This window comes from Gambusia affinis, linkage group LG04, assembly GCF_019740435.1.
Source record: "Gambusia affinis linkage group LG04, SWU_Gaff_1.0, whole genome shotgun sequence".
In the NCBI taxonomy this organism is placed as follows: Eukaryota; Metazoa; Chordata; class Actinopteri; order Cyprinodontiformes; family Poeciliidae; genus Gambusia; species Gambusia affinis.
This window is the reverse complement of record NC_057871.1, coordinates 22998209-23021995: the sequence shown is the minus strand read 5'-3', so window position 1 is coordinate 23021995 and position 23787 is coordinate 22998209. Positions and strand designations below refer to the sequence as shown.

At 42.0% G+C, this 23787-nt stretch overlaps 2 protein-coding genes across 2 annotated transcripts; one reads left to right on the top strand and one right to left on the bottom strand.

The window, feature by feature from the left end:
- Positions 1–308: 308 nt before the first annotated feature.
- mcrip2 (MAPK regulated corepressor interacting protein 2) lies at positions 309–8985 on the top strand. The gene is made up of 5 exons (XM_044114520.1): positions 309–936; positions 1064–1133; positions 2264–2400; positions 7313–7414; positions 8530–8985. Exons 1-5 carry the CDS (start codon positions 882–884, stop codon positions 8598–8600), a joined length of 435 nt encoding a protein of 144 aa, XP_043970455.1. The 5' UTR covers positions 309–881; the 3' UTR covers positions 8601–8985.
- Positions 8986–9224: 239 nt separating this feature from the next.
- On the bottom strand, positions 9225–22229 carry slx4 (SLX4 structure-specific endonuclease subunit homolog (S. cerevisiae)). Its single transcript, XM_044114513.1, is given in 15 exon segments — positions 9225–9767; positions 10515–10751; positions 10753–10767; positions 10997–11096; positions 11769–13375; positions 14165–14334; positions 14826–14972; positions 15151–15290; positions 15423–15624; positions 16981–17276; positions 18929–19143; positions 19235–19453; positions 20589–20784; positions 21453–21974; positions 22063–22229. Coding segments are annotated over 14 exon segments (4308 nt in total). The 5' UTR covers positions 21856–21974; positions 22063–22229; the 3' UTR covers positions 9225–9406.
- Positions 22230–23787: the final 1558 nt, after the last annotated feature.

Here is a 23787-nt window from a genome sequence, read left to right as displayed (position 1 = left end):
CATACTTTTACCTCAATATTTGATCAGCTACTGTTTAAAGAGAAAAGATCTGCATTTCAAATAACGTATTCAGATGTTTTACGTTGTTTATTGTTTCAATTGTGTTTTTTGTTTGTTTGTTTTTTTTTGTTTTTTAATATGATGATAAAATAAAGTTAATAAAAAAAAGACTATAAAGTGTCTTGTAAACAATTTCAGTGTATAATGACAATACTGATCCATTTAGTGACCCCTGTGGGACTCCAAAAATGTCTAGGCTCTCCTCTAAATGAGTGTATTAACGATGTACCTTCTGATGGCGCAACCTTTACTTGTAGCGTAAGGGTTTTATTTTGAAATTCGCCACCGGAAGCTTTAGAATTCTCAATGGGTAGCTTCATAATGTACGAGCTTGGTAGTTCCTAGTCCTTATGAAAGTAAAGTGCGCTTCGCCCTTGTAATCTGTCAGAGGAGCGGGCGTATTGCAGTCATCTTCGCAGCTGCAGCGGTGGCCAGCAGATACAGTGTCCGGCTCAGAGAGTCACAGTCCTCGGGCGACAGAAAGCGTTCATCCCGTGCACGGTCCCCGGCATCGTGGACCCGGGTTCTCCTTGAATGACCTACACACCACCCTAAAGAACACGCAGTGGTCCCATTGGCACCTGGACAGCAGCCGGTTCGGAGCGCACTGCTACAAAAACACAGCAGCAGACGGAGCCAAACTAAGCGAGTCCCATGCAGGCTTCTGGCCGACCTCAGAGCGGCTGACCCGGGCGACAAACCGCAAAGCAGGACGCGCTGCGTCAGGAGGAGCGAGCTGGAAGTTTACGGTGAAGAGTTTAAAGGTGGTCACCGGGGAAGAGGCACACTCTGAAGGGTTTATTACTGCTCCCTGACATCACATGATGTACACAATCACCAGGGGTCCCAGCAAACTTGTTACACAACGGAGGACAGGTGAGTGAGTGGCAGGCAGTGCGGGTTATCTAATGAAGCTTCACGGAGGAAAGTTTGCTGCTCGTTTGAGTTTATTTATTTAAAAAAGAAAAACTGCACAAGGTTAAACAGTTGGATTTCACCTCAGGTCCCACACAGCAGGTCGAGAGCAAGTTCAGCGACTTGAAGCTAAAGCCCACCTCTTGGCTCACCTCAAAGTGAGTACACTCCGTCTTTATTCTATCACTGTACCTGTAATTGTGGAGTTTTGTTTACGCAATTCGCGCTGGCAGCCGCGTGGGCCCAAAATACTTCTTCCCACGTGGACTAGCACTGAGATCATGTAACGCCTCGACGTGGCTCTTTTTTCTTTTTTTTTTTCTTTTCTTGTTTAAGACCCGCTCTAACCCCTTAGAGACTTTCTTAGATCAAACCTTTGTCTACATTTACCTTAGAGTCACATTTTGACGTGTTAAAATTTTTTGGGTGGTGCGTTCATGATCGGTTGTAAAATCTGGTTGTAACTGTAAATCCACCTTTTCTGGAGCCCTTTCATGTTAGCTATTTTCCGCCACTCAATAATAATAAATAATGTTGTGGGGGGGTTTGGGGGGAATGGACTTCCATAAAAAAGGTCCAACTTCTGATTGTACTTATTTTTATTATTATTATTCAGTAAAGATGGCTGCATATCTGGTTGGTATTTCTCATAATTATGTTATACTTTATCATAATAATGACTTAGCTATGTAATAATGAAATCCAAGTAAAAAAAATAATAATAAAATCATATGAGTGGCAGAAATGGGCTTCCATACTTTGTGTTTTTACACCATACAAATTAACAAAAAAAATTGCTTCTTTCTTGGATTTTATGAACAGATCAAGTGAATTGTCTTTAAATATAAAATTGAGATACAATATGTTTCTGGTTTTCTGTTGGACATAAACTTAAATTTGGCCTGATTATTATTATTTTTTTAAATAATAATAAGGAATTTATACTTCAATTCCAGCAGAGCCTAAACTTGTTGTGATTTTCCAATATTTCCTTGACCAGCAGTAGGACATGGGATACTGCTAGTCACAAAAAAATAAATAAATAACAAAAGCAACTGAGAAATTAGATAGCCATTGATCAACAGTTTTAAGATTAACTTTCATAAAATTAATATGTGAACCTACTTAAACAAGATTCGGTTGTGAACCTCATGTTTTACCTCAGTTTCCTAGCTGCTGGTTGCTCCCATTTGGTTAAAACCTCAGCCTCAACTCGCTTAACTTGCCCCAACAAATATGGCTTCTCTCATTTTCCGGCTAACGATCGGCGCGCCGTCCTCCCCTGCAGCTCTCCGCCTCCGAAGATCGTCTTCAATCGGCTCAACGGGAAGCGCCACAACGGGTCGGCCCCGCAGAAGAGCCGGAGCCCGGCCGCAGAGGGATTCACACCTGCACACGAGGAGAACGTCAGGTTCGTCTACGAAGGTGAGGATCACCGGATCAGTGGGCCGCGGGGGTCAGGCGTCCCGATCTAATCCCGAAGCCGACAGAGATCTTGTTGCGCAAAGTGTGTGAAAGTCAGAGGACGCAGGACGGTTTTGCTGCGAACTTGCGTAGGAATGAACGATTCCGTGGAAGCGGATATCGTCTGTTATTAAACATTTCAAATTTGATATCGTGTAAAAATAAGACACAGGCTGCCCATAAACCCACCTGACCTCAGGTTAAGAAAGTACAGCTTCCCTGCTTATTTAAACATGAATTCATGTTCAACTTAATACCAGACCCATAGAATATATATATAAATGTTTAAAAAAAAAACTCCACAAAGAGAGAGATGTATCACGCAGAACAGAAACAAAGTCATTGACGTGAATGTAAATAGCATGATAAAGTCAAGTTCAACTGACCGGAAACATTAGAAACACCCGTCTGATATTTGTCAAAAAACAAAAATGAGAGAAAAAAAAAAAACCTTCCATGGACCGAAGAGTGTAACTTTCTGGAAGCTTCCTGTTACATCTGACCTAAAACTAACGCAGCGCTTCAGAGAATTCACACACAATCTAACATGGTGCTGGCGGCATCGTGACTGAATTAAACCAAACATAAATTCTCAGCTAGCGCTTTAAAAAAAAATACACTGGCCAGTCACAATAACAAATTTTTTCCAGATGATGATTTGTCCCAGTAATTATTGTGATAAACGATAATATTATTTATTTATTATTTTTATTTTTTTTTTTATTAAATCTTTATTCATTTCATTCAATACAAAGAAAAAAAAAATTCAATACAAAGAAGAAAAAAAAAAATAATTTAAAAATGAAATGAAAGGTAGCAGAAAGAAGAAAATAATCTTATAATATCTGCCCCTTTTTCTCAACTATGGATCAAAACAACAAAAAACAAACAAAACAAAAAAAACTAAAATTTTTTTGATTTGTCTTATGTGACAAAAAAAGAAAACAAAGGAAGAACAAAGAAACAAGGTCAATCATCAATCTCAACTGAACAATACTATACTTTGACTTTATACTATTTCATACTTCTTCAAAAAAACAATCTTTAACATTCTTTTAAACATGTGTAATGATTTAACATTTTTAACATCGTTTTGCAGGTCGTTCCACAGTTTGACTCCTTGTATCGAAGTACATCGTTCTTTCAAACAAGTTCTGAATTTAGGTTTCTTAAAAATCTGTGTCCCCTTAAGGTTATAACCACTCTCTCTCTTTTCAAAATTTTTTTGGATGTTTAAGGGCAATGTTTTTAGGTGTGCCTTATACATAACCAACAAAATATTATAATCAACTAAATCATTGAATTTCAAAAACCTCAAATTACAAAATAATGTATTTGTTGGATATTTACCATGTTTTCGAGCAATAACTCTTATTGCCCTTTTTTGCAAAACAAAAACAGATTTTGTACTAGTATAACATGCCTTTCCCCATACCTCAACACAATAAACCAAGTGTGGAACAATTAGTGCATTATACAACATAAATAGTGCATGATCATTCAGAAAATCCCGTACTTTATAAAGCACTGCAATTGATTTTGCTAATTTTGTTCTTAAATAATTCAAATGGGATTTCCATGATAATTTCTCGTCAATTATCACACCCAAAAATTTCACCTCACTAACTCTACAAATCTCTACACCATCAACTTTAAATGGAGTGTTTACAGTTCTTTGTCTCCTTGTAAATAACATATAATTTGTTTTGTCCAAATTTAAAGATAATTTATTAAGTTTGAACCATTTATGTATTTGCATAAATTCTATTTTCATTTCTTTTAACATCCCTTTTATATCATTGCCCTGACAAAAAAAAGTGGTATCATCCGCAAATAGAATACATTTGAAAAACCCTGATACATTTACCAAATCATTTACATATAAGATGAACAATTTTGGTCCAAGTACTGAGCCCTGTGGAACTCCACATGTAATTTCACAAAATTCGGATCTAGTATCATGTACTTGTACAAACTGTTTTCTATTCTCCAGGTAGCTCGAAATCCACTGTAATGCCGGCCCTCTAATCCCGTATTTAATAAGTTTTTTGAGTAAAATGCTATGGTCAATCGTGTCAAATGCTTTCTTTAGATCGACATAAATGCTGGCACTATATTGTTTTTGATCAATAGCATTTGTTATATGTTCTGTCAGTTCCATAAGGGCCATTGATGTCGAATTTTTGGCTCTAAATCCATATTGACTACTACTTAATATATTATTTTTATCTATAAATGTATCTAATCTATTTACAAATAGTTTCTCCAAAATTTTTGAGAACTGTGGCAACAACGATATCGGTCTGTAATTACTAAACATACATTTCTCACCATTTTTGTAAATGGGAATTACCTTTGCTATTTTCATGGCGTCTGGAAATTTTCCTGATGAGAATGACAAATTACAGATATAGGTGAATGGTTTAATTACATAAGACATAATTTCCTTTACAAATTTCATATCCATATTTACCCAATCCTTTGATTTTTTATTCGCCATTTTGTTTACGATACTCAGTATTTCTTTCTCATCCGTTTCTCCAAGAAAGATGCTGTTTGGACAACTCCCAATTTTTTGGGTAACGTCGCTATCATCTTTTGGTATCTGAGCAGCAAGTCTTGGACCAACATTTACGTAATAATGATTGAATTCGTTTGCTATTTCATTCCGATCATAAATTTCAGTATTTTCTTTTAAAAAGTGTGTTGCAATACCAGATTTTATTGTATGCTTTGTAGAAACACTATGTATAACTGTCCATATTGCTTTTGTGTCACCGTTACTTTTTGTTAATAGGTCGGTATAATATTCTTTTTTATGTTTTCTTATAATCCATGTCAATTTATTTTTATATTTCTTATATCTATCCTCTGCTTCTTTCGTTTTTAACATCAAAAAGGATGAATACAAATTATTCTTTTTTTTACAAGCATTTCTCAACCCTTTTGTCATCCATGGCTTGTCAACAGCATCTTTCTTAACAAAATTAGTTGTCATACAATGTCTTTTATACAGAACTCCCAAAATATTCATAAACTCATCATATGCTCTGTGTACATCATCCACATATACATTAGTCCAATTTTGTTGACACAAATCATTTTTCAATTTATCCAAAATTTTTTTTGACATATTGAACACTTTTTTCGTTGGCACAGGTACAGTAATAATTTTCTGGTGATTTTTGTAAATAGCAAAAACTGGTAAATGATCACTTATATCGATTTTGAAGAGTCCACTCAGCACCTCTCCGTCCGTAATATTAGTAAAAATATTGTCAATTATTGTGGCAGAATGTGTCGTAATTCTTGTTGGTTTTGATATCAATGGAAAGAAACCCAAACTACACATTGTATCAACAAACATACTATTTAAATCAGTTTGTTAAATATTGTTGTTTTGAGAGCATTTTCAAGTAACATATTGATGATGGCACAATAATACCAGTTCACAGACATCAATAAACTGTAATTATGGTATTGAAACGTGTTATAATCCAAAATAAAGCACAGCCAAAAATAATAAAAAACTAAAATTGGGGAAAAAAAAAAAAAAAAAAAAAAAGCAAACGCACGTAAATCATAAATAAAATGGATTATGAAGGTGGAATAACTTTTTCCACATAGGTGTATTTTGTGTATTTCCTTCCAGAAAGTGTTACCAAAAACTAGAAATCAGCAAGTGTGTTTTTCAAGCTGGAGGAGGCTCGTCTCATTTTCGAGCCTCTTGTCTTGAATTTTCTCCTGCTTATGAGGGACTTTGGCAAACTTTTAATGTCCATTCAGAAAAAAAGTCCAGAGGAACTCTACTCTTCTCACTGTGAAGCCATGTTAGGATTTTCCATTAAATACATAGCGCAGTTAAATCGAACCCAGAACAGGTTTTCAAGTTAATCTCAATGTGTCCCGTTTACAATAATTAAGCACCGTTTTTAAACAGCGCTTCAGAAACTGAAGGTCGCTTCAAGTTACTTTAATGTGGGTCAGCGCCGACCCGGCGTCCCTCGGTGGGAAAATAACAGCTTGTGGTTGTGTAAATCAGCAACTTTCTGTTTCCTTTGGGCTTTCGCCAGGAAAGACGTGACTCTGGTGGTTGTTTGTTGCCACAAATTTCAGCTCTTTGTTGTTGCTGGATCTAAACGAAGAAGAAGAAGAAGAAATAAAAACCAGTCCGTTAACCAGCTTTCCAACATTAATGTCACTGGGATTTGGATTTTAGATACGACAGGTTGATTAAAGATGCAAAATACTGAAACCTTTTGTTCCATTTTGTCAAATTATTTCAACTAGGGCTCAAAGTAATGATTAATTTAGTTAGCGATTTATTCCATTGGTTATTCTGATGATTAATTGATTAATCGGATAAGAAAAATGTGCACATTCTGCTGATTTTTCATTGAAGTTGTTTACATACACATTTCTTGGATTACTTTTAACAACTGAAGAGCAATAGATGCTTAATTTTTTTTTTCCTGTTTTGTTTTTTTTACAGAATTTAAACCAAGTGATGCTAAATCTTTACCACGTGAGGAGCTTTTACAGACAAGTTATTATTCATCTTAAATGTGAATATTTTTTGTGCAGGTTCGGATTAATTATTGCTAAGTATGTTTTCCAGTATAACCAATTTCTAAATTAGTTGACGACCATTTCAATCATCAGCTAATCTCAATTAATCAGCCCAAATGTATTAATGTATTTTTTACTGTGATTTTAAAAGTAGTGCCCAGTTGTGAACTGAAAGAAAAAAAAAAAAAAAAAATCCAATCCATTGCAGTCGGTTGCATTAAGGAGAAGTCCAGCAGTGTGTGTGTGTGTGTGTGTGTCTTGGTCTCAGCATCTGACTTCCTGTGCGTGTCTTGACTGTGTGCAGTATGGCAGGAAGTGGAGCAGAAGCTGGAAGACCGAGGGGAGTCAGCTGACAGCAAGGGCCCGGTTCAGTACGCAGAGAAGACCCCCGGCACTGTGATGAAGAGTGAGTTACCTCCACTTCTCCGAGCCGATCATCTCACCGTCTGATTTGTATCGGGCGGCTGTTGTTCCTGCTCACTGACCTGCAGAACTTTGAACCAGTAATCTCACCTTGTGTTGATTTACTAGCTTGATTTCGGAAGTGCTGCTTTCATCACCCCGGTGGACTCAAACGCCACTGTGTTTGTGTGTTTATTCTTTTCTTTTTTTTTTCTTTTTTTTTGTCTTCCCTCCATCGCAGCCCGAGGACGGCTTTTTTAAAACGGCGCCTAAACGTTTCACTCACCGTTCAGTTTGAGAGGATCTGGCTGTTCCAGATAAACCGGCTCCAGTTTGTAGCTGCAGCATTTCTGATGGATTCTTTTTAACTCGAGCAGCTGGCACTCTTATATAAAACAGATGTTGACATCCATTTGCTTTATTTAAGCCTTTCAGTTTGATCAGAACTTTTGGAAGACGAATTCTCTCCTAAAAAAATCAGTACAATCCGAGTCTTAAATGTCCCAAAGATTGTGCTCAAATAATACGTGCCAAAAAAAAAAACAACAAAAGCTTCAGGGTGCACATAACACGCTTAAGTAATAATCCAATCATTTATTATTTAATATTGATAGACATCATTTTATCATCTTTGACCTATAAAGACAGGAAACACCCAAACTCTGAGACTTAATCCTGTTCATCTCCTCTGATTAGGTTGTGATTACTTAGTGGAAGTTCAAAATAAGCAAGAAAAAGTGAAATGGAGGGAGAAGAATGAAAAAAGAGGAATTAGAAGAAATTAAAGGGGAGAAAAATTCGGAATGAGGGAGAACTGAATGTAGAAATGAAGGATTTAGAAAATTCTGGAAATATAGACCTGGTTAAACTTTTGCAACATTTCAAACAGCTGCCCAGTAATTTTTTTATGGACTGACCACCTTCACACTGAGAATAATCTGCTGCTCTCTCTCTTTCACACACACACACACTTTCTGCTTGAAATGTGGTGCATTCACTGAAATCCTTTTATAAAGCCAGGGCTTTTTATGACTTCCAGTTTAAAACTGCTCTCTTGAAACAAAACGACAAACTCTTGACCAGAAGTTGACTCTCCTTTCTCTTCACTCCTCTGCCCAGACTTTGTGCCTATAGACCTGGAGGAGTGGTGGGGTCAGCGCTTCCTCGCCAACATCGCCAACCTGTCGTAACCGTGCGAGAGCGTGCACCGAAAACGAAGCAAGCCCGCAGCGGCGCCGACCGGAGGCGGGCCTGTCTCCCGGGGGCCGCGGTGCTGTGCGTTTTTTTTCGGAATCTGATTTTAAAGCACCGAGCTTTACGCTGCTGTAGAGATGTCTGGGTGTGCAATATAAACTCGTCCCCTCCAATCCCTGAGCGGAGCAGCGGCGACCGGAAAGTGGACTCCTGACAGAACCGACCTCATGTTGTGCTGCGTTGAGGGACACCTTTCTGTACTTGAACAATGTATGAGAAGCTGTGAGATTTTTTTCTTGTCTTTAAACACGCACAGCTCTGGGTACGTTTTGGGTGTTTGGATGTTAAGCTTGAAAAAGTAAAAAAAAACAACTTTCAAAACGTTTTGTGTGTGTGGTTTCTGTAGAAAAGTGTATAAATATTTTCAGCAGTAGTGGCTTTTACTAGATATTAATTGGACAGGAGGGATGGGTCACAACAGGGAACCTCCGAGAACGCTGCGCCACACGACGACCCGTATCCAATCAACTTGAATCTATGAAGATGTTAAACATTTCCGAACATCACATCCTGCACACAATATAACAAACACTGTTTTATTTTAACAAGACAATGCAACATATGAAAAGTGAGCTCCTAAAAACCCAAAACCTCTTTAAAAAAAAGAATCAAGTATTTACAAAGTTTAAATTGGTGTAAATGCCTCAGAATTTAAAAAACACAGTTTTCACCAGACATCAAGCTCCACAAGTAAAATCTACAGTTTTTTTTTCCTTCACATTTTCAACATCCAAATTCTCCGTTAGCGTTTTAAAGCTCTGCTCCTCCTGCCGCCTCCTCTCGCCCCCCGGCCCGTCCAGGCCCCCCGCCCGCGGCCGGCCGCCTGCTGGCCCGGCTTGGCCGTGGTGAAGGTGATGCACTGGGAGTCCAGGTAGTCCACCAGCTTGGCGGCGCCCAGGCGGACCCCCGCCGCCTTCAGCCGCTGCTGGAGCTGGGAGAGAACCAGAGGCTGGTACTGGAGGATCCGGCTGTACAGGTCGGAGTCGGACAGGATGAAGGAGCGCACCGCCTGGAGGCGGTCCTGGAGGCGCGAAGCGGCCTGAGAGGACGACGCGTCGCCGTCCGAGTCGCCGTCGGAGGAGAGAACCAGCTCAGGGTTGGACCTGCGGACGGGGAGGAGGTCAGAGGGAAAAACCTGAAAACCGTTCATCATTTCTCTTCCACTTATCCTATTAAACGCTGCTTTGTGTTTGTAAGAAATATATTTTGCAGTTGGAAAGCTACAACATTAACTAGAGGTGGGTAAAGTGCCCAAAAAAATTGTATTCAAGAAAGAGACGCACCACTTCCACATATTTTACTCAAGTTAAACTAATATTTGGTAACAAGGCTACATAACTACTGAGCGACTGATCAAAACATTAATCAACTAATATTTGAAAGCTGCAGTGTCCGACAGAGCAAAATATAAAATTAGGTGAAAATGTAGCCATTTTTAAAAGAGCAAAATGAAAATAATTCATATAAATAGCTTAATTACAACATCAGGCAAAATAAGCATTTTTCCAAATCACTTTCTCTCAATATTTTAAAAACTGCTCGTGAACGTTTGGTAAGAAAAAGTTTGTTCTTCATCCAGTGAAGTCACTCACAGTGGGTAGAGCATTCAGGAATTTTATTCAAGCCATACTAACTTAACTAAAAGTAAAAAGCACGGCGTAGCAGAAATGCTAATAAAAGGACATTTTTCCCCCCCAAGAAGTTACTGCAGTAAATGTAGCTGAGTAAATATAACTAGTTACCACCCGTCTCTATAAATAGATAACTAGTCCAAGGGAACACTGAACACTCCTCCGCTCCACGTGTTTTTCAGTCTGCAGAGACAGAAACGCTCTCATCCCTCCACACACCTTTCCGACTCGTCGCTGGCGGCGGTGGAGGAGGAGGAGGCGTTTGAGCCCTGGGAGGCAGAGAGCCGATCGCCGGCTTCCTCTCGGTCCGTTCTGGCGGGGGACGCGGCTGCAGCGGGCGCCGTCGGCTCTTTGAACCGGGCGCAGGAGGCCGCCCTGCCCAGGGGCCCCTCTTCCTCCTCCTCTTCCTCAGAGCTGGTCAGCTGGTGGGTGTACTGGTGGATCTCCTTCAGCTTCAGGACGCACGCCGAAGCTGCATGATGGGGGGAACATTAAAGGGCGAGCAGACAGACGGGAGAGAGAGAGGAGAAAAAAAAAAAGAAAAGCAGCCTGAGATCGACTTAGCCGAGAGTAATCTGAATGATTCATCACTTAATCACCTTGATCGGGATTGAGACGGGAGAAAAAAAAACAAAAAAAAACAACTTGACCTTTGTGTAAACTTTTCTCAGGGTGAAGATGATGAAGGAAGCGCGACTGACCTGCTGAGTTTGTTCTTGAGCTCCGGCGTGTCCATGTCAGAGTAGTGAGGCGTGGGGGTGATGGGCACCAGGGGGCGCCGCCGTTTCTCTTCCCTCGATTCTGACACAACAATAGTCCATAAGCAAGGAGGTTTTTTTTTTTCTGATGGTGCAGGATGTTGCAAGTATGGCAGAGGACCAGTGATGCTGCGGGCCTGTTAGTCTTTCCAAGACAAGGCGCATCGTAAACCGTCAAAAATACAGCTGCAGCTAAAAAAAACAAGCGCTCAATTCATTTGAGCAACTCACTTCAAAATTTTTTTTAATCAGATTCATTGTGATTTATTTTTATGGCTCAGTTTTTAAAAACTGAAATTCAATTCTTCAGAAAATCTAACTTAGAAACTTTGCCTCACAAACCTCTCCCAAGCTTTATTTCTGGGTGTTTTTATTTTCTTGCACGTTTTGCTTCCACTCAACTTTCCACTAACAAAAGCAGCTCCTTCCTTTCCGAGGGCCTCAGTGAAACCCACAGCTACACGTCTGCATCCAGAAACTCTGTTTAATGGCTTTTAAAGCTGCAGTCGGTAACTTTTATTAAAAATCGCAAACATGACTTTGCAGTTTCAAATATGAAAAACTGTAGTTGTTTTTTTTTTTTTTTTTTGGTAAAAGTTACCCGATGCAGCATTAAATAGTTTTTCCTGAAATAAAGTTGTTGAAGATCTTTGACTTTTGACACAGTTTGAGTAAACATGACTGATTTTACTGATTGAAAAATTTTAACACCCACTTGGAGTTTTGAGCCGAGCCGCCGGGTTCGCTCTCTGAGTCGGAGGAAGACCCTCCTCCTCTTCGTCTTTCTCCTCTCCTGCTCCTCCATCGCCCTCCCAGCTGCCCCATATTTTGGAGTCCAGCAGGTCGTTCTGGACCTCTGACGTGGTCAGCGGGCCTGGACCTGCAGCAGGGCTCTGGACGCTGCCTGTAGCTGTTGGACTGGACACTCCGGGTCTCCCTCCCTCTTCGGTGTCGTCCAGCTTCAGGCTGAAGCCGCCCGGGTCGCCGTCGCCGCAGGCGTCCAGCCCCCAGGAGTCGTTAAAAGCTATCGGAGGCTCGTCCATGAAACTTTGCTGGAAACTAGAGTCCGTCACATCTGGGACAGACGTTACTTGGTTCATGTCGCTGACGCCAGGCTGCAAACTGGACTCCGCGGACGAGGGCTGACCTGAAGGACTGGACACACGTGTCCTCGCTTTCATTTGGCCAGACGTGCTCTGCCTCTCTGGGTCCGCATGCAGCGGCGTGCTGCTGATGCTGCGCGGCTGCGGAGGAGCCTCGTGCTTTGAGGAATCTCTAAAGGAACGGTGGGCTGCAAACGCTTCGGTTCTCTTTCGTTTGTCAGGAGAGACTCTGCGTTCTGCGGAGGCTTTCAGAGGAGTGCTGGAGGTCGGGACTGTGTTCCTGGACGGCGAGGCGAGGGGGGACGGGTCCACTCTGGGGAAAAGCCGCGTCCTGCACATGCTGCTGTCGGTCTGCATGGAGGCGGTCTTCGTGTTTCTGACCGGAGACCTGAAAGGCGTGGAAGGGACGAGCCAGGAAAGCTCCGGCGAACACCCGGCGGGATCACCGGGACTGAACTGGGAACCACAGACCGATTCTCTGGGACTCGGGTTCTGGTCGGGTTTGATCCCCGTGAAGCTCCGATCGGCTTCCGCCTCTTCGCTGGAGTCGGACAGAACGATGAGCTCGGCCTCGTCTCTCCTCGCAGGCGAGGGGGGGGCGCTGCGACGAGCTTGGCTTTCTGCTGCGGCTTCTTCGCCTCTCCCGTGTCCGTCCCCCTGAGCCGGTCGCCCCGGAGACGGCCCGGGGACGGGAAGGTTGAGGGAGGGTTCATCGGCGACGCTTGCCGACGACTGAAGCAGAGTCCTGGCAGAGTGTTTGAGTGCCGCTTCATGAGGACGGAGAGGAGGCGAGGAGGAAGCCTCTCCATCCTGGTAGACGCCCCAGGACTGGGAGAAAAGCCGACTGTAGCTGCGGTCCGAGCCGGGTTCCGGTTCCGCATCTTCCTCCTCCTCCTTCTTCTCCTCTTCCTCCGTCACCCTCTGCCTCTGCGTGGCGGCAAACTCGTAAATCTCCTCCAGCTCCTCCTCGTTCACTCGCTCCTCGCCGATTTCTCCGTCGCCCGCGGCGACCTCGTCCTCCGACCGTCCCCCTCCGTCCGAGTCCCCGGCGTCTCCGTCCGAGTCCTCCTCGTTCCACATGGATCGAAGGAGCTCCACGAAGGTCTGGTCCGTTTGGTTGTGGACGTTTTCGTCCTGGTTTACGTCGAGCCCGTCGTCTCCCGCCGCCATGTTCTCCGGTTGGAAACGACACAGCCGCTGCAGCTCCTGCAGGTCAAACCTGGAGACGCAGACGTTGAGTGTGAACGCGACTAAAACTCGAATGGTTTAAACTTTGACTTTGACCGGGGGTCCACAACCTGAGGCTCTGGAGCTGTAAGTGGCTCTTAACTACGGCTGAAGAAAAAGTAAAGAGCCGACTGACGTTTTCAATGTCAATAAACATAGGCAGGTTTTAGGAGATGCCAAAAGTATCAATGAAATTTGTTTTGTTTTGGGTTTTTCCACATGTATCAACATTCCATTTGCATCCTCTTTTTGCTGATGATTTGTTTTTCTTTACTTTAAGCCCTAAAACTGGAAAGAAAATTGTAATATGAGAAATGTCCTAAATTATGATGTCTTTTTCTCAACAGAGAAACAAGTTCTACTCTAGTGGACTGATTGGGGAAAAAAAACCCCGACTCTTTGGATTTAGAAGTCACAGACCCTTGGACTAGGCCGACGTAAAACAGGAATATGGTTTGATTGAAATATTCCTATTGTATCTGTGAAGATCTAGAATACACTGGTCAAGACCAGAGCTCTTTCTTCTCCTCACCGACATTGACTATCGCTAACTTTAAAAACAGGAAAAAGCAGCTGGACTCCATATTTATTTATCTGAAAAACTGGTTGCTCTGGGTTTTATCATCGCATGTGTGATCACTGGGTTGAATTCAAACAAACATTACACTTTTGGATTTCCACTTTTGAAAAACGACGTTAGCGATTATAAATCACTGACTGTCATACAAGGTCTAAACTAAACACGCCACAGTTTGTGGTTTCAGGCGCGTGGAAAGCTGACCTGGACGCCAGCTCCAGCACGTGAGGCCGCAGCGACGCGGCGACGGAGCAGCGGGCGGTGTAGAGGTACCGCAGCACAGCCAGCACCGCCGGACCCGGCACGTCGCTTAGCAACACCCTTTGAGCTGCGGCCGTGCCCTCCTCCTGCACACCGAACCCACTTTCGTGCACCTGGAAGAGGAGTGACAGATCACAGGAAGTTAAACTCCGTCTTGATCTATCAGAGCTGAAGACGGTCACAAGTTTGCGAAGTTTCACCAGTTTTGGTCCAAATTTTCCACCCCGAAAAAGGAAAAACAGCTAAAGGATGCAGATTTATTTGAGCTATAATTAGTTATTGAGAAATCTGAGTCTGTATACATCCACTGGCTGGATTAAGGAAAATCCATAATAATCTAACATAAGATTAATAATTGAGAGATTGGTTCACACCAAGAAAAAGAGCAGTCAAAATCATGTTATTAAAAGACCAAAATTAAAATTAAAATGATACTTCTCAAGTAAAGAGTAATAATCATAACAAAGAGTTAAATATTAAAAACTTCACTTGCTTCCTGCTCGTTTATGCCACCTTAGATATGGGGTGTAAACGACATTATTTATTTAAAAACAAACTACTGAAGATAATAACAAAAAGGGTCTAAAAACGTTCATCATTTTACCATTTCAGCCAGCAGGGGGCAGCGAGCGTACACCATGAAGGAATGCGCAAAGTAGACCTCTCCACTGTCCACCTGGAGCTGCACGTCACTGAGCTGAGGGTTGTTAACCATGCTGCTCAGGTCTGAGGACAGCCTGGAGAGCGCCACCTACAGGGAAAACACCGTAACAACACATTAAGCTTACCACAAACATGACAGTTGTTTTCTTTTTTTTTTACTCTTCCTGGTTTGTAATTTACACAAGCAACATCAAAAAAATAAATTTCATTGACATGTTTTGACAAACATGTAGGTCAATTTAAGAAGCTGAAAACTTTCTGCTCACCGACTCCTGTCTGGCTGCGTTTCGGTCGGCCTCCGGCTGATCTGACCTCCTCACTGCCCGGCTGCTGCTGGCGGCGCCGTCCGACGCCTCGGCCTGATCCTCCAACTCTTCCTCCTGGATAAAGCCGCTGGGGTGCTTGGCTGCAGAAACGCACGCAATCAAGATTTGGTCAGATTTCACTCACAGCTTCCTTCTCATCTTTTGCGACCGTCATACAACTCAGTCAAACCTGCCATTTTTTTCTCCTAATAAAATTGCATGACAGGGTTTACCGTTGTCGGCGTATCCGTACTGGGTCAGAGTCATGCCGTCTTCAGCCAGCTCCATCAGGTCTCGGATGGCCTGGCTTCCCACGTGGAGCTCACCCGTCTCTGGAGTGGAGGGAGATGAGGACGCTGTCTGGGAGCAGGAGGGCAGGGCAGGTGGGTCAGAAGACTCCGGCTTGTTGCTGCTGCTTGATAAGACCGCATCTGGCTGAAAGTGGAACAGGAGGATGTTAATTAAAGAACTTACAGAAACAGATTGTGTCTGTGTATCATTAAAAAGTCTCCAATTCATCCATCCATCCATTTTCTGTTCACCCTTGTCGCTAATGGGGTCAGAAGAGTGTCTGGTGTTTATCTCCAGGTACGTTCCGGGCGAGAGGCGGGGTTCACCCTGGACAGGTCGCCAGTCTGTCGCAGGGCAACACAGAGACATACAAGACAAACAACCATTCACACACACACTCACACCTAGGGAGAATTTAGAGAGACCAATTAACCTGACAGTCATGTTTTTGGACTGTGGGAGGAAGCCGGAGAACCCGGAGAGAACCCACACATGCACAGGGAGAACATGCAAACTCCAGGCAGAAAGATCCCGGGCTGGGAATCGAACCCAGGACCTTCTTGCTGCAAGGCAACAGCTCTACCAACTGCACCACTGTGCAGACCACTGTCTCCAATTCATATATCTAAAATTAGGGCCATAAAATTTCTTACATTTATTTTAAAAAATTAAGTTGCCCTTTAATATTTTAATCACAGGTCTTAAATTTTGTGGTGGCAGCACAGTTAATCTCCTACATTCAGTGAATTAATTAATTTATTTTAATAGAAAAACAGCACTCCATTGTTAACTGTCTTTCTGAACATTTTTTTTTTTTACAAATATTTTAAATCACATAATATCCATCAAATGCAAATAAGAAACCTGCCACGACTTACCATAATACTACCAAGTCCTTGCAGTTTTAAACATGTCTAGCCGATGCCTGTTTGTTTTTGATACCGTTTTTTCTCTTTTTATTTACAAAAACTACACTCTTTACAATCTGTTCTGAAAACTGTTATATTGTCAAACTTACTTCCATGACTTGTTTTGTATATTATTAATGGCTTTTCTAACTGAGAATAAGTATAAAAAAAAAAAAAAAATCTTCACCGCCTTTTGTCACTCAGGCGGTTGAGGCTACCGCTAACTCACCGCTAACTCGCCGCTAACATACCATTACTAGCTAGCTAGTTAGTTTTCCTGCGTCTATTAAATTTGCCGCCAGTTGGCTGGATGAAGTTCGTACGTTTTTGTGGAAATATAGGTCATTCGTTATGGTCTTAAAATGTCTTAAATTTGAGTTGGTGAGGCCCGCAGAAATCTTGCATACATGCTGGATTTAGAGTTTATTGAGAACAAATTGAATCTTGTACTCCGATTTAAGGTGGTCTGTAAACCGAAACGCAAAGTAATATAATTTGTTTAAAGGTGGGACTTTAACTTTTAAGTCAATTCAAAACATGACAAAAAATAGCAATAAAGCATGAAAATGAGTCCTTTTCCCCCCTCTATTACCTTTGATAAATCCGCCGTGGTAAACAGGTGCCGGAGCTCCGCAGCATAGAACTGAGACAGACAGGTGGAGCCTCCACCCAGCAGTGCACTTTTCCGCCAGAGGGGGGCAGCACCTGTCCAGTCGGGCAGTTTGCTGGGGCATCGCGTCGGGGTGGGAGGAGACGGCGACCGGCGGCGTAGCAAGAGAGCAGAGACTCGTTCCTGCAGCCTCGCCAGGGCCGTCTCTGCGTCCTGAACTAGGAGGAGAGGCGGAGGACGAGGGACGGCTACTTTTTTCTTTTTAACACGTCCTTTAGCTGTACAAAACCAGAGAAGAAGAAATGATAGTTGAGTTGGGAGTTTATGAGATTCCCTAGACTGAGCTACCATATCACCAGATGTTTGAAAGGTCTTTAAATCTAACTAGTGTTTAAGTGAAGTACATCTGGAAATTTTTTCACCGGGGCTGTTTTTCCACGTTTTTCTATAATTAATTCTATAATGGATTTCTTTTTCTTTCTTTTTTTTATTTTTTATTTTTTTTACATTTTTGCAGATTTCTTTAAAAAGGTTAAAAAGATGCCATAATCATACCTTACATTTGAAAAGAACTTTCTTATAGACAACTGAACTCATTTTTAAAATTATGTAGAATCAACTAAATTCACCTTAAATAAGGTGGACTTTAGACGTAAAATGTTTTACCAAACGTTGAGCGCTTTCTGGCATACTATGCCTGTAAAAGGCATTCAACCCCTTGAATGTGTTACCCTTTTTATTGCTTTCACAAGTCATGAACAATAAAATATGGCTTTTTTGACAATTTTTTTTTTTTTTTTTTACAAAACCCCTTTCAAGACAAAGTGAAAATTGATTTCTATAAAATAATGGCAATTAAATAAAAAATATGTAACATAAAAAGACTTACGACTTATTTTATTGTCATTGCTCAAAGAAACAAAAGCAAAATTGGCAATGAAATGTCATCGCTTGGCCACCGGAGCACACACAGAAACACAAGTGCGCCTATAATAACATAATAAACAAATAAAATTGTACTGCTAAATATATATATAACTTAGTATTTTCAAGCAGTCTCAGACAGTTTTGGGGATGGGATTGTTGAGCAATCTGATGGCCAGTGGGAGACAGGTATTTCTGAGTCTGGCTGTTCTACAGCGGATGCTACAGAATCTCCTGCCAGATGCCAACCAGATGAACAGACCATGGAGAGGATGGGTGGAATCAGAGAGGATCTGGATTGCTCTGGCTAAGCAGCGTCTGTGTGCAATGGTATGGATGGGGGGGGAGTGGAGTCCCAATGGTCCTCTCCGCTGTCTTCACCACTCTTCGCAGAGACTTCCAATCTGAGGCCGTGCAGCTCCCAGACCAGATGGAGATACTGCTGGTATCTCCATGTAACGTGGTATAAAATAGGTGGTTTAACAAATATTCACACCCTTCAAGTCAGTACTTAGAAAATACAGCTTCAGCTACATCATCTGACAGTTTTACTCCATTCTTTCTTGCAAAGGTCCGACTGCGTGACAGAGGGTTTTTTTTCCCTTGTCAAAAAAGCCACATTTTGCTGATCATGATTGATTTGTAAAAGCAATTAAAAAAAGAATAAAACACCCAGGGGGAGACATATTGTACATGCAGACAGCGAAAAACTAGACCCATGAAAACGACAGCAGGGAAGCTGTTTTTAAACCTGCTTAGTACAGTAAAACCAAAAACTTCAACAAAACAGTGAGAAGTTGATTTTTTTTTTTCTCAACTCTTTTCATAACTACAACATTTTCCCGAATCTTGTCTTGATACAACCGCAGAGGAGTGATTAATTTCAGATCAAAACAAAGGGAACGTCAAAGGGAGGACATAAATATTAAAACGTCTCCAAGCCCAAGAACTTTACAGCCTATTCGTCCCAACAGGTCCCAGAAAATCTTAGTGGCGGTAACTGTACCAGCATCTGGCCTCCACGTCAGCAGTGGAGTCACGGAGCTGTGAGACGGACCCCTCTGAACCTGCTGCTCCTTCTGCTGCTCCAGCAGGGAGGAGGACAGAGCCAGAGCCACCATGGTGTCCTCGTCCAGCCGGTCGGCCTTCTTCCTGGGCTTCTTCCTTGCTGGAAGCTCCGACTGAGGCGGCCCTTTCCTTTTGATGCCGCCCGTCTCTAGGCTGGGAAGAGGGAAACAGGGACAGTTTCTTCAGCTTTATGCACAAAGGGGCTGCGGCGTTAAGGACGCGTCCTTCACCACGAGGCGCTCACTGTGCGTTGGCGCCGACGGCAGAACTGTGGCTCTCCTCGGCCTGTCTCTGCAGAGCCTGCAGCAGAACGGCCGTGGAGACGCCCATGTCTGCGGAGCAGCGCTTCAGGTGGGCCGAGCGGCTCTTCTGGCTCTTGAACTTCTTGCCGCAGATGGGACAGTCGGGGACAGCGGAGGGCGGGGGGAGAGACGGCGCGCTCTGTTCGTTCTGATCCAAACACCTGCAAGAGAAGCAAACACGTTTTTTTTTTTTTTTTAAACGCAGACCGTAAATTTGAAGCAGGGCCGAGGATTGAGCCTTTTCAGAAGCTCAGTTAGCAGTTCTGGTGTGTGTGTTTTTTTTTTTTACATTTGTTTGATAATTGTCCTGTTGGAAATTCTCATCAGGTTCAAGTTTCAACCATCTGACCTAAACCGTCAGCCTCAGACGATAGGAAATTAAACAGGATCAGGGCTGAAATGATTAACAGAGATGAATCGATTGTTGAAATAATTGTTAGTAATTATTGTTAACTGGAGTGTACAGACACAAAAGAAGGACCATTTGCAGAAAGAACAACAGACTCAGAGCAGTAATTAAGCCAAAATTTTACTAACCCTGTAAAAAAAAAAGAAAAAGTAATCAGTTAATAAAAACAATAAACGGATCATCATCTAGTCATGCAGGAAGGTCTGATCTTTTCATTTTGATGCTGCGAGTTATTTTTCAGCTGAGAATGTGTCCGTCACTACAAATGATTACGCATATGCTATAGGAATGCTTTCTATGCTGCATTTTAGGCAATAGAATGTTTATTTTTCTCATTTTTAAAACAGTAATTAAGTTGTTAATTTCTGTATTTTAATGTATTTATAATATTGTATAAAAAGGCTGAAGTTGCGAAATGAATTACGCAGGCTTTCTTTAACCCATTAACTGGACAAGATGGTGGCGACAGCACGGATCTGGAGACGACTACTTCAAAGTTGTAAAATGGTTTCAGAATTAATGAAGCAGCTTTGATTTGGAAAAATATGTCTTATGTCTGATTTTGTAATTATGTTTTTTATATGAATTCTTTTTGTTTTGGTCCTTAAAATAGGAAAATCTTCTTGTATTTTTATATTTTGGCTTGTCCGACGACGTCTTTTCTGAATATCAATCGACCGATTCTTTTGATCAGTCATTATGCCTTTTTTGTCCCCAAACACTTTTTTCACTGTCTCTTGAGTGATTTCTCAAACGGCTGCTTTTCACTTTTACTTGAGTGAAAAAATATGTCGAAGTAGTGCTACTCTTGGTTGAGTGCAATTTATTGGTACTCAATCCGCCTCTGCTTGCAACATGAAACACACAAAGAAAGAACATGTCCGGACCTGTTGAGGTGATGTGTGCGCCCGTCGGGGGTCATGTGTGACAAGTCCCGGTGGCAGATCTGACAGAAGAAAAGGCCTCCGTCCTCCAGGTCCACCATCTGGGCCTCTGCCGCCTCCCTGTCCAGCTCCCGCTGCAGCCGCAGGGCCAGCGCCTCGTCACTGTCTGGGAGCTCAGAGCAGGGCGCCGCCGCCTTATCTGAGGACGGACGTGGGTCAGAGTAAATTGCATTTTTAATCGTCCGCTTTACCATGGCACTCCTAAAAGGTTTGGTAGAGAAGTGGCTCTTTGGACTGTCCACAATCACTGTGAAATACTTTATAATGATAAAGAAACAACTGATGTTTTAGAAATAATGTTTTGGTTTTTTTGCTGTGAATAATTACATTGAATCTCAACAACAGAATGACACTACAAGTATTAGTCATTTATACTTAAATATATTTTTACTGTTAGGCTAGGAACTATTTGGAAATGTCAACTTCCCCATATAAGAAGAAAGTTTCATCCTTTTCTTATTTTAAAACAAAAATATTAACAGTTCAGATGTTCTTTTACAACAGGATTCCTGTCGTAGATTTTTTTATTTTTAATGTGTGCAGTATTTGTGCTTATAAGGCAGTTATATTTTAGCTGGACTGAGGGCAAAAATGGCTTTGGATGTCACTGAATAGTAAAGGGTGCAGACCCGTGTTCTAGCAGGACACAGTTTCTTAGATCAATGCACGTGTTAGAATGGCCCAGTCAAAGTCTAGGCCTAAATCTGAATAAAACTGCACACCACACACGGAGAAGAGCATTAAATAACCAGCACCAGGTCCATAACTTACATGGCGATGTTTGGGTCGGAATAATCGTTGCATTACCTGATTTCTGATGCTGTGCAGTCAGAGGATAGTCGTCGGTCTTTGCTGGCTCGACTCGGTTACTGTGGATCATCTTCTGTGGACTGGCTCTCTTAAACTCTTGCATCCTGAGGAGTACTTTGTCTTTTGCCCTCAGGTCTGCTTCAGCTGGAGGAAAAGCAGAAGACTGAACAGCATCCCCCGAGTCACGCCCAGTTCCTCCACAGACCACCTCCGACCCAGTGGCTGAAAACCCGGACAGAGAATCCTCATCCTGCTTATCAACCGTCCTCTTCTCCCCCCGGGTTGCTTGGCTGGAGCTCTGCTGTTCTCCCTTCCTCCTCGGTCTGCCTGGTTCTTTCTTGCGGACGCGCTTCAGCAATTTGGAGCAGAGGTCCACAAAATCCAGCTCGGAATCATCCATGGCGTTGTCATTAGTGTTACATTAGAGGTGCCAAAGCAGCTTGGTTCCAGCTGTCATCCCCAACTCGCAGAAACAGCCAGGTTAGGCAGGGAAAACGGAATAAAAACCAATTTCCTCACTTGGGAACGGAGGGGAAACAAGGTCCTTAAACGCAACACGACAGATCGCAGTTGGTGTGCTAGCTATTGGTGCTAATCAAAATCTTACTGAGATTTGTTGATAGGTGCCTCATTGCCTCAACGCTCTCTTGCTGATGTTAGGAATGTTTATTTCTACGTTAACATTGCTTGACAAACAACAGAAAGACCTGAAGAAATTGTTTATGTTTCAAAACGTTTTACCAAAACCGCTCCATTCCTGGCTTCCGGTCACGTGATAATTAACCAATAAACAGGGATTATTCAAACGATCTCTTCGCTGACGTCACTTACTGTCAAATAACATAACGTAATATTAAATATATTTTTAATAAAATAAATACCGAGTTTCCGACGAATGATTTTCTGACTTGAACAAGACCCTCAGATTCTGTCGCTACTCTGGCTTTTGTACTCGGCTGAATTAATGTTTCCAGCTTTATTTTGCGTTCATATGAAAAATATCTAATTCACTATGAATACAATAATTCCTCCACTGGAAAAGGAAGAAAAAATGAAATAAAATCTAGCCCTCCAACCGTGATCGAAACCTTCTCAGCATTGCTGTGTAAAATGACATATTGTGTTAGAAATGAAGGGGGTTCAGATATGGGTTCGGGGTTTTTGATATGGACCACATGGGTATTAACCGGGGGTAGCATTAGAAAGGATACACATTAGCAATGGATGAAAAAACCCCTCTGTTGAACATTTTATTTTATGCACGTATGTACAAAAAGTCGCCGTAGTATCCATTGAGTGTCGAGGCGGCGCCCCCTACTTACTGAAAAAATGGAGCCAAGTTTAGTTTATGCCCTTTGTCATTTGAAAATTGGTTCTTGAATATCCTCTGGTGAGTATTTTCTGATATAATTTGTTTAATCTGAAATATTCAAGTATGTCTACAATAATAAAACACCTATAAGGAGCACGTGCACGAACCTTAGCCAGATTGTTAAGCTAATTTTCAAAGAACAGAAAATTGCTCACAAATGAACAATTTTACAGAAAGAACATGTCCAAACCGCAAGCTGTTAACAATAAAATAACTGCGTTACTAATTAACTATTTTTATCGTTTAGTGCCATAAAGCCTTCGGCTGTTGGCTCTGTTCACCAATATTTAATAGCATGTTTATGATTCTCATAGTGATGGGAATTGCGGCCGTTTCTCGAGATCCAGATCATTTGGATAAGACACATAAGAACCGGGTCCTTCTTAGCTCCTAAACGGCTCTTCGTCATTAATGTTGCGGCAGTACCATGGCTAAACAAATTGATAATCGGTAGTTTATTAACCTCGAAAGGCAATTCCTCTAAAGAGTAGCGTGTACTTTATGCCAGTGGTCCCAAACTGCATTCCTCAAGGGCCAGTGTCCTGCAGCTAGATGTCTGTGCTTCAACACACCTGGCTCCAATATTAACTCGTTTATATACATGAATTTTTTTTTTTTTTTTGTCTGTACTTAATTTCGATTTGATTGCTGCTGTAAAATAGAACAAGTATGGGAAGACTTTTTTTGTAGCACAAATTGGTCAATCCTGACAAAGTGGGCTAACTGGTCTAAGATCAGTTTCCTCCTGTTGCTATTAGCAAGAAGATGGAAATAAAGGTGAAAGACATGAGGGTAGTGGCAGAGTTACAACATGGCTGCTGTTAAACTTGACATCTAATGCGACTGTGGGGGAAGAATCACAGACCTCCAGACTTGTCCTCCTGCAGATGTGGGCCCCTCAGTCTTTAGCCAACCTGAAATACTTGTACAACTTCATATTGATTGAAAGTTTAGTGGAAG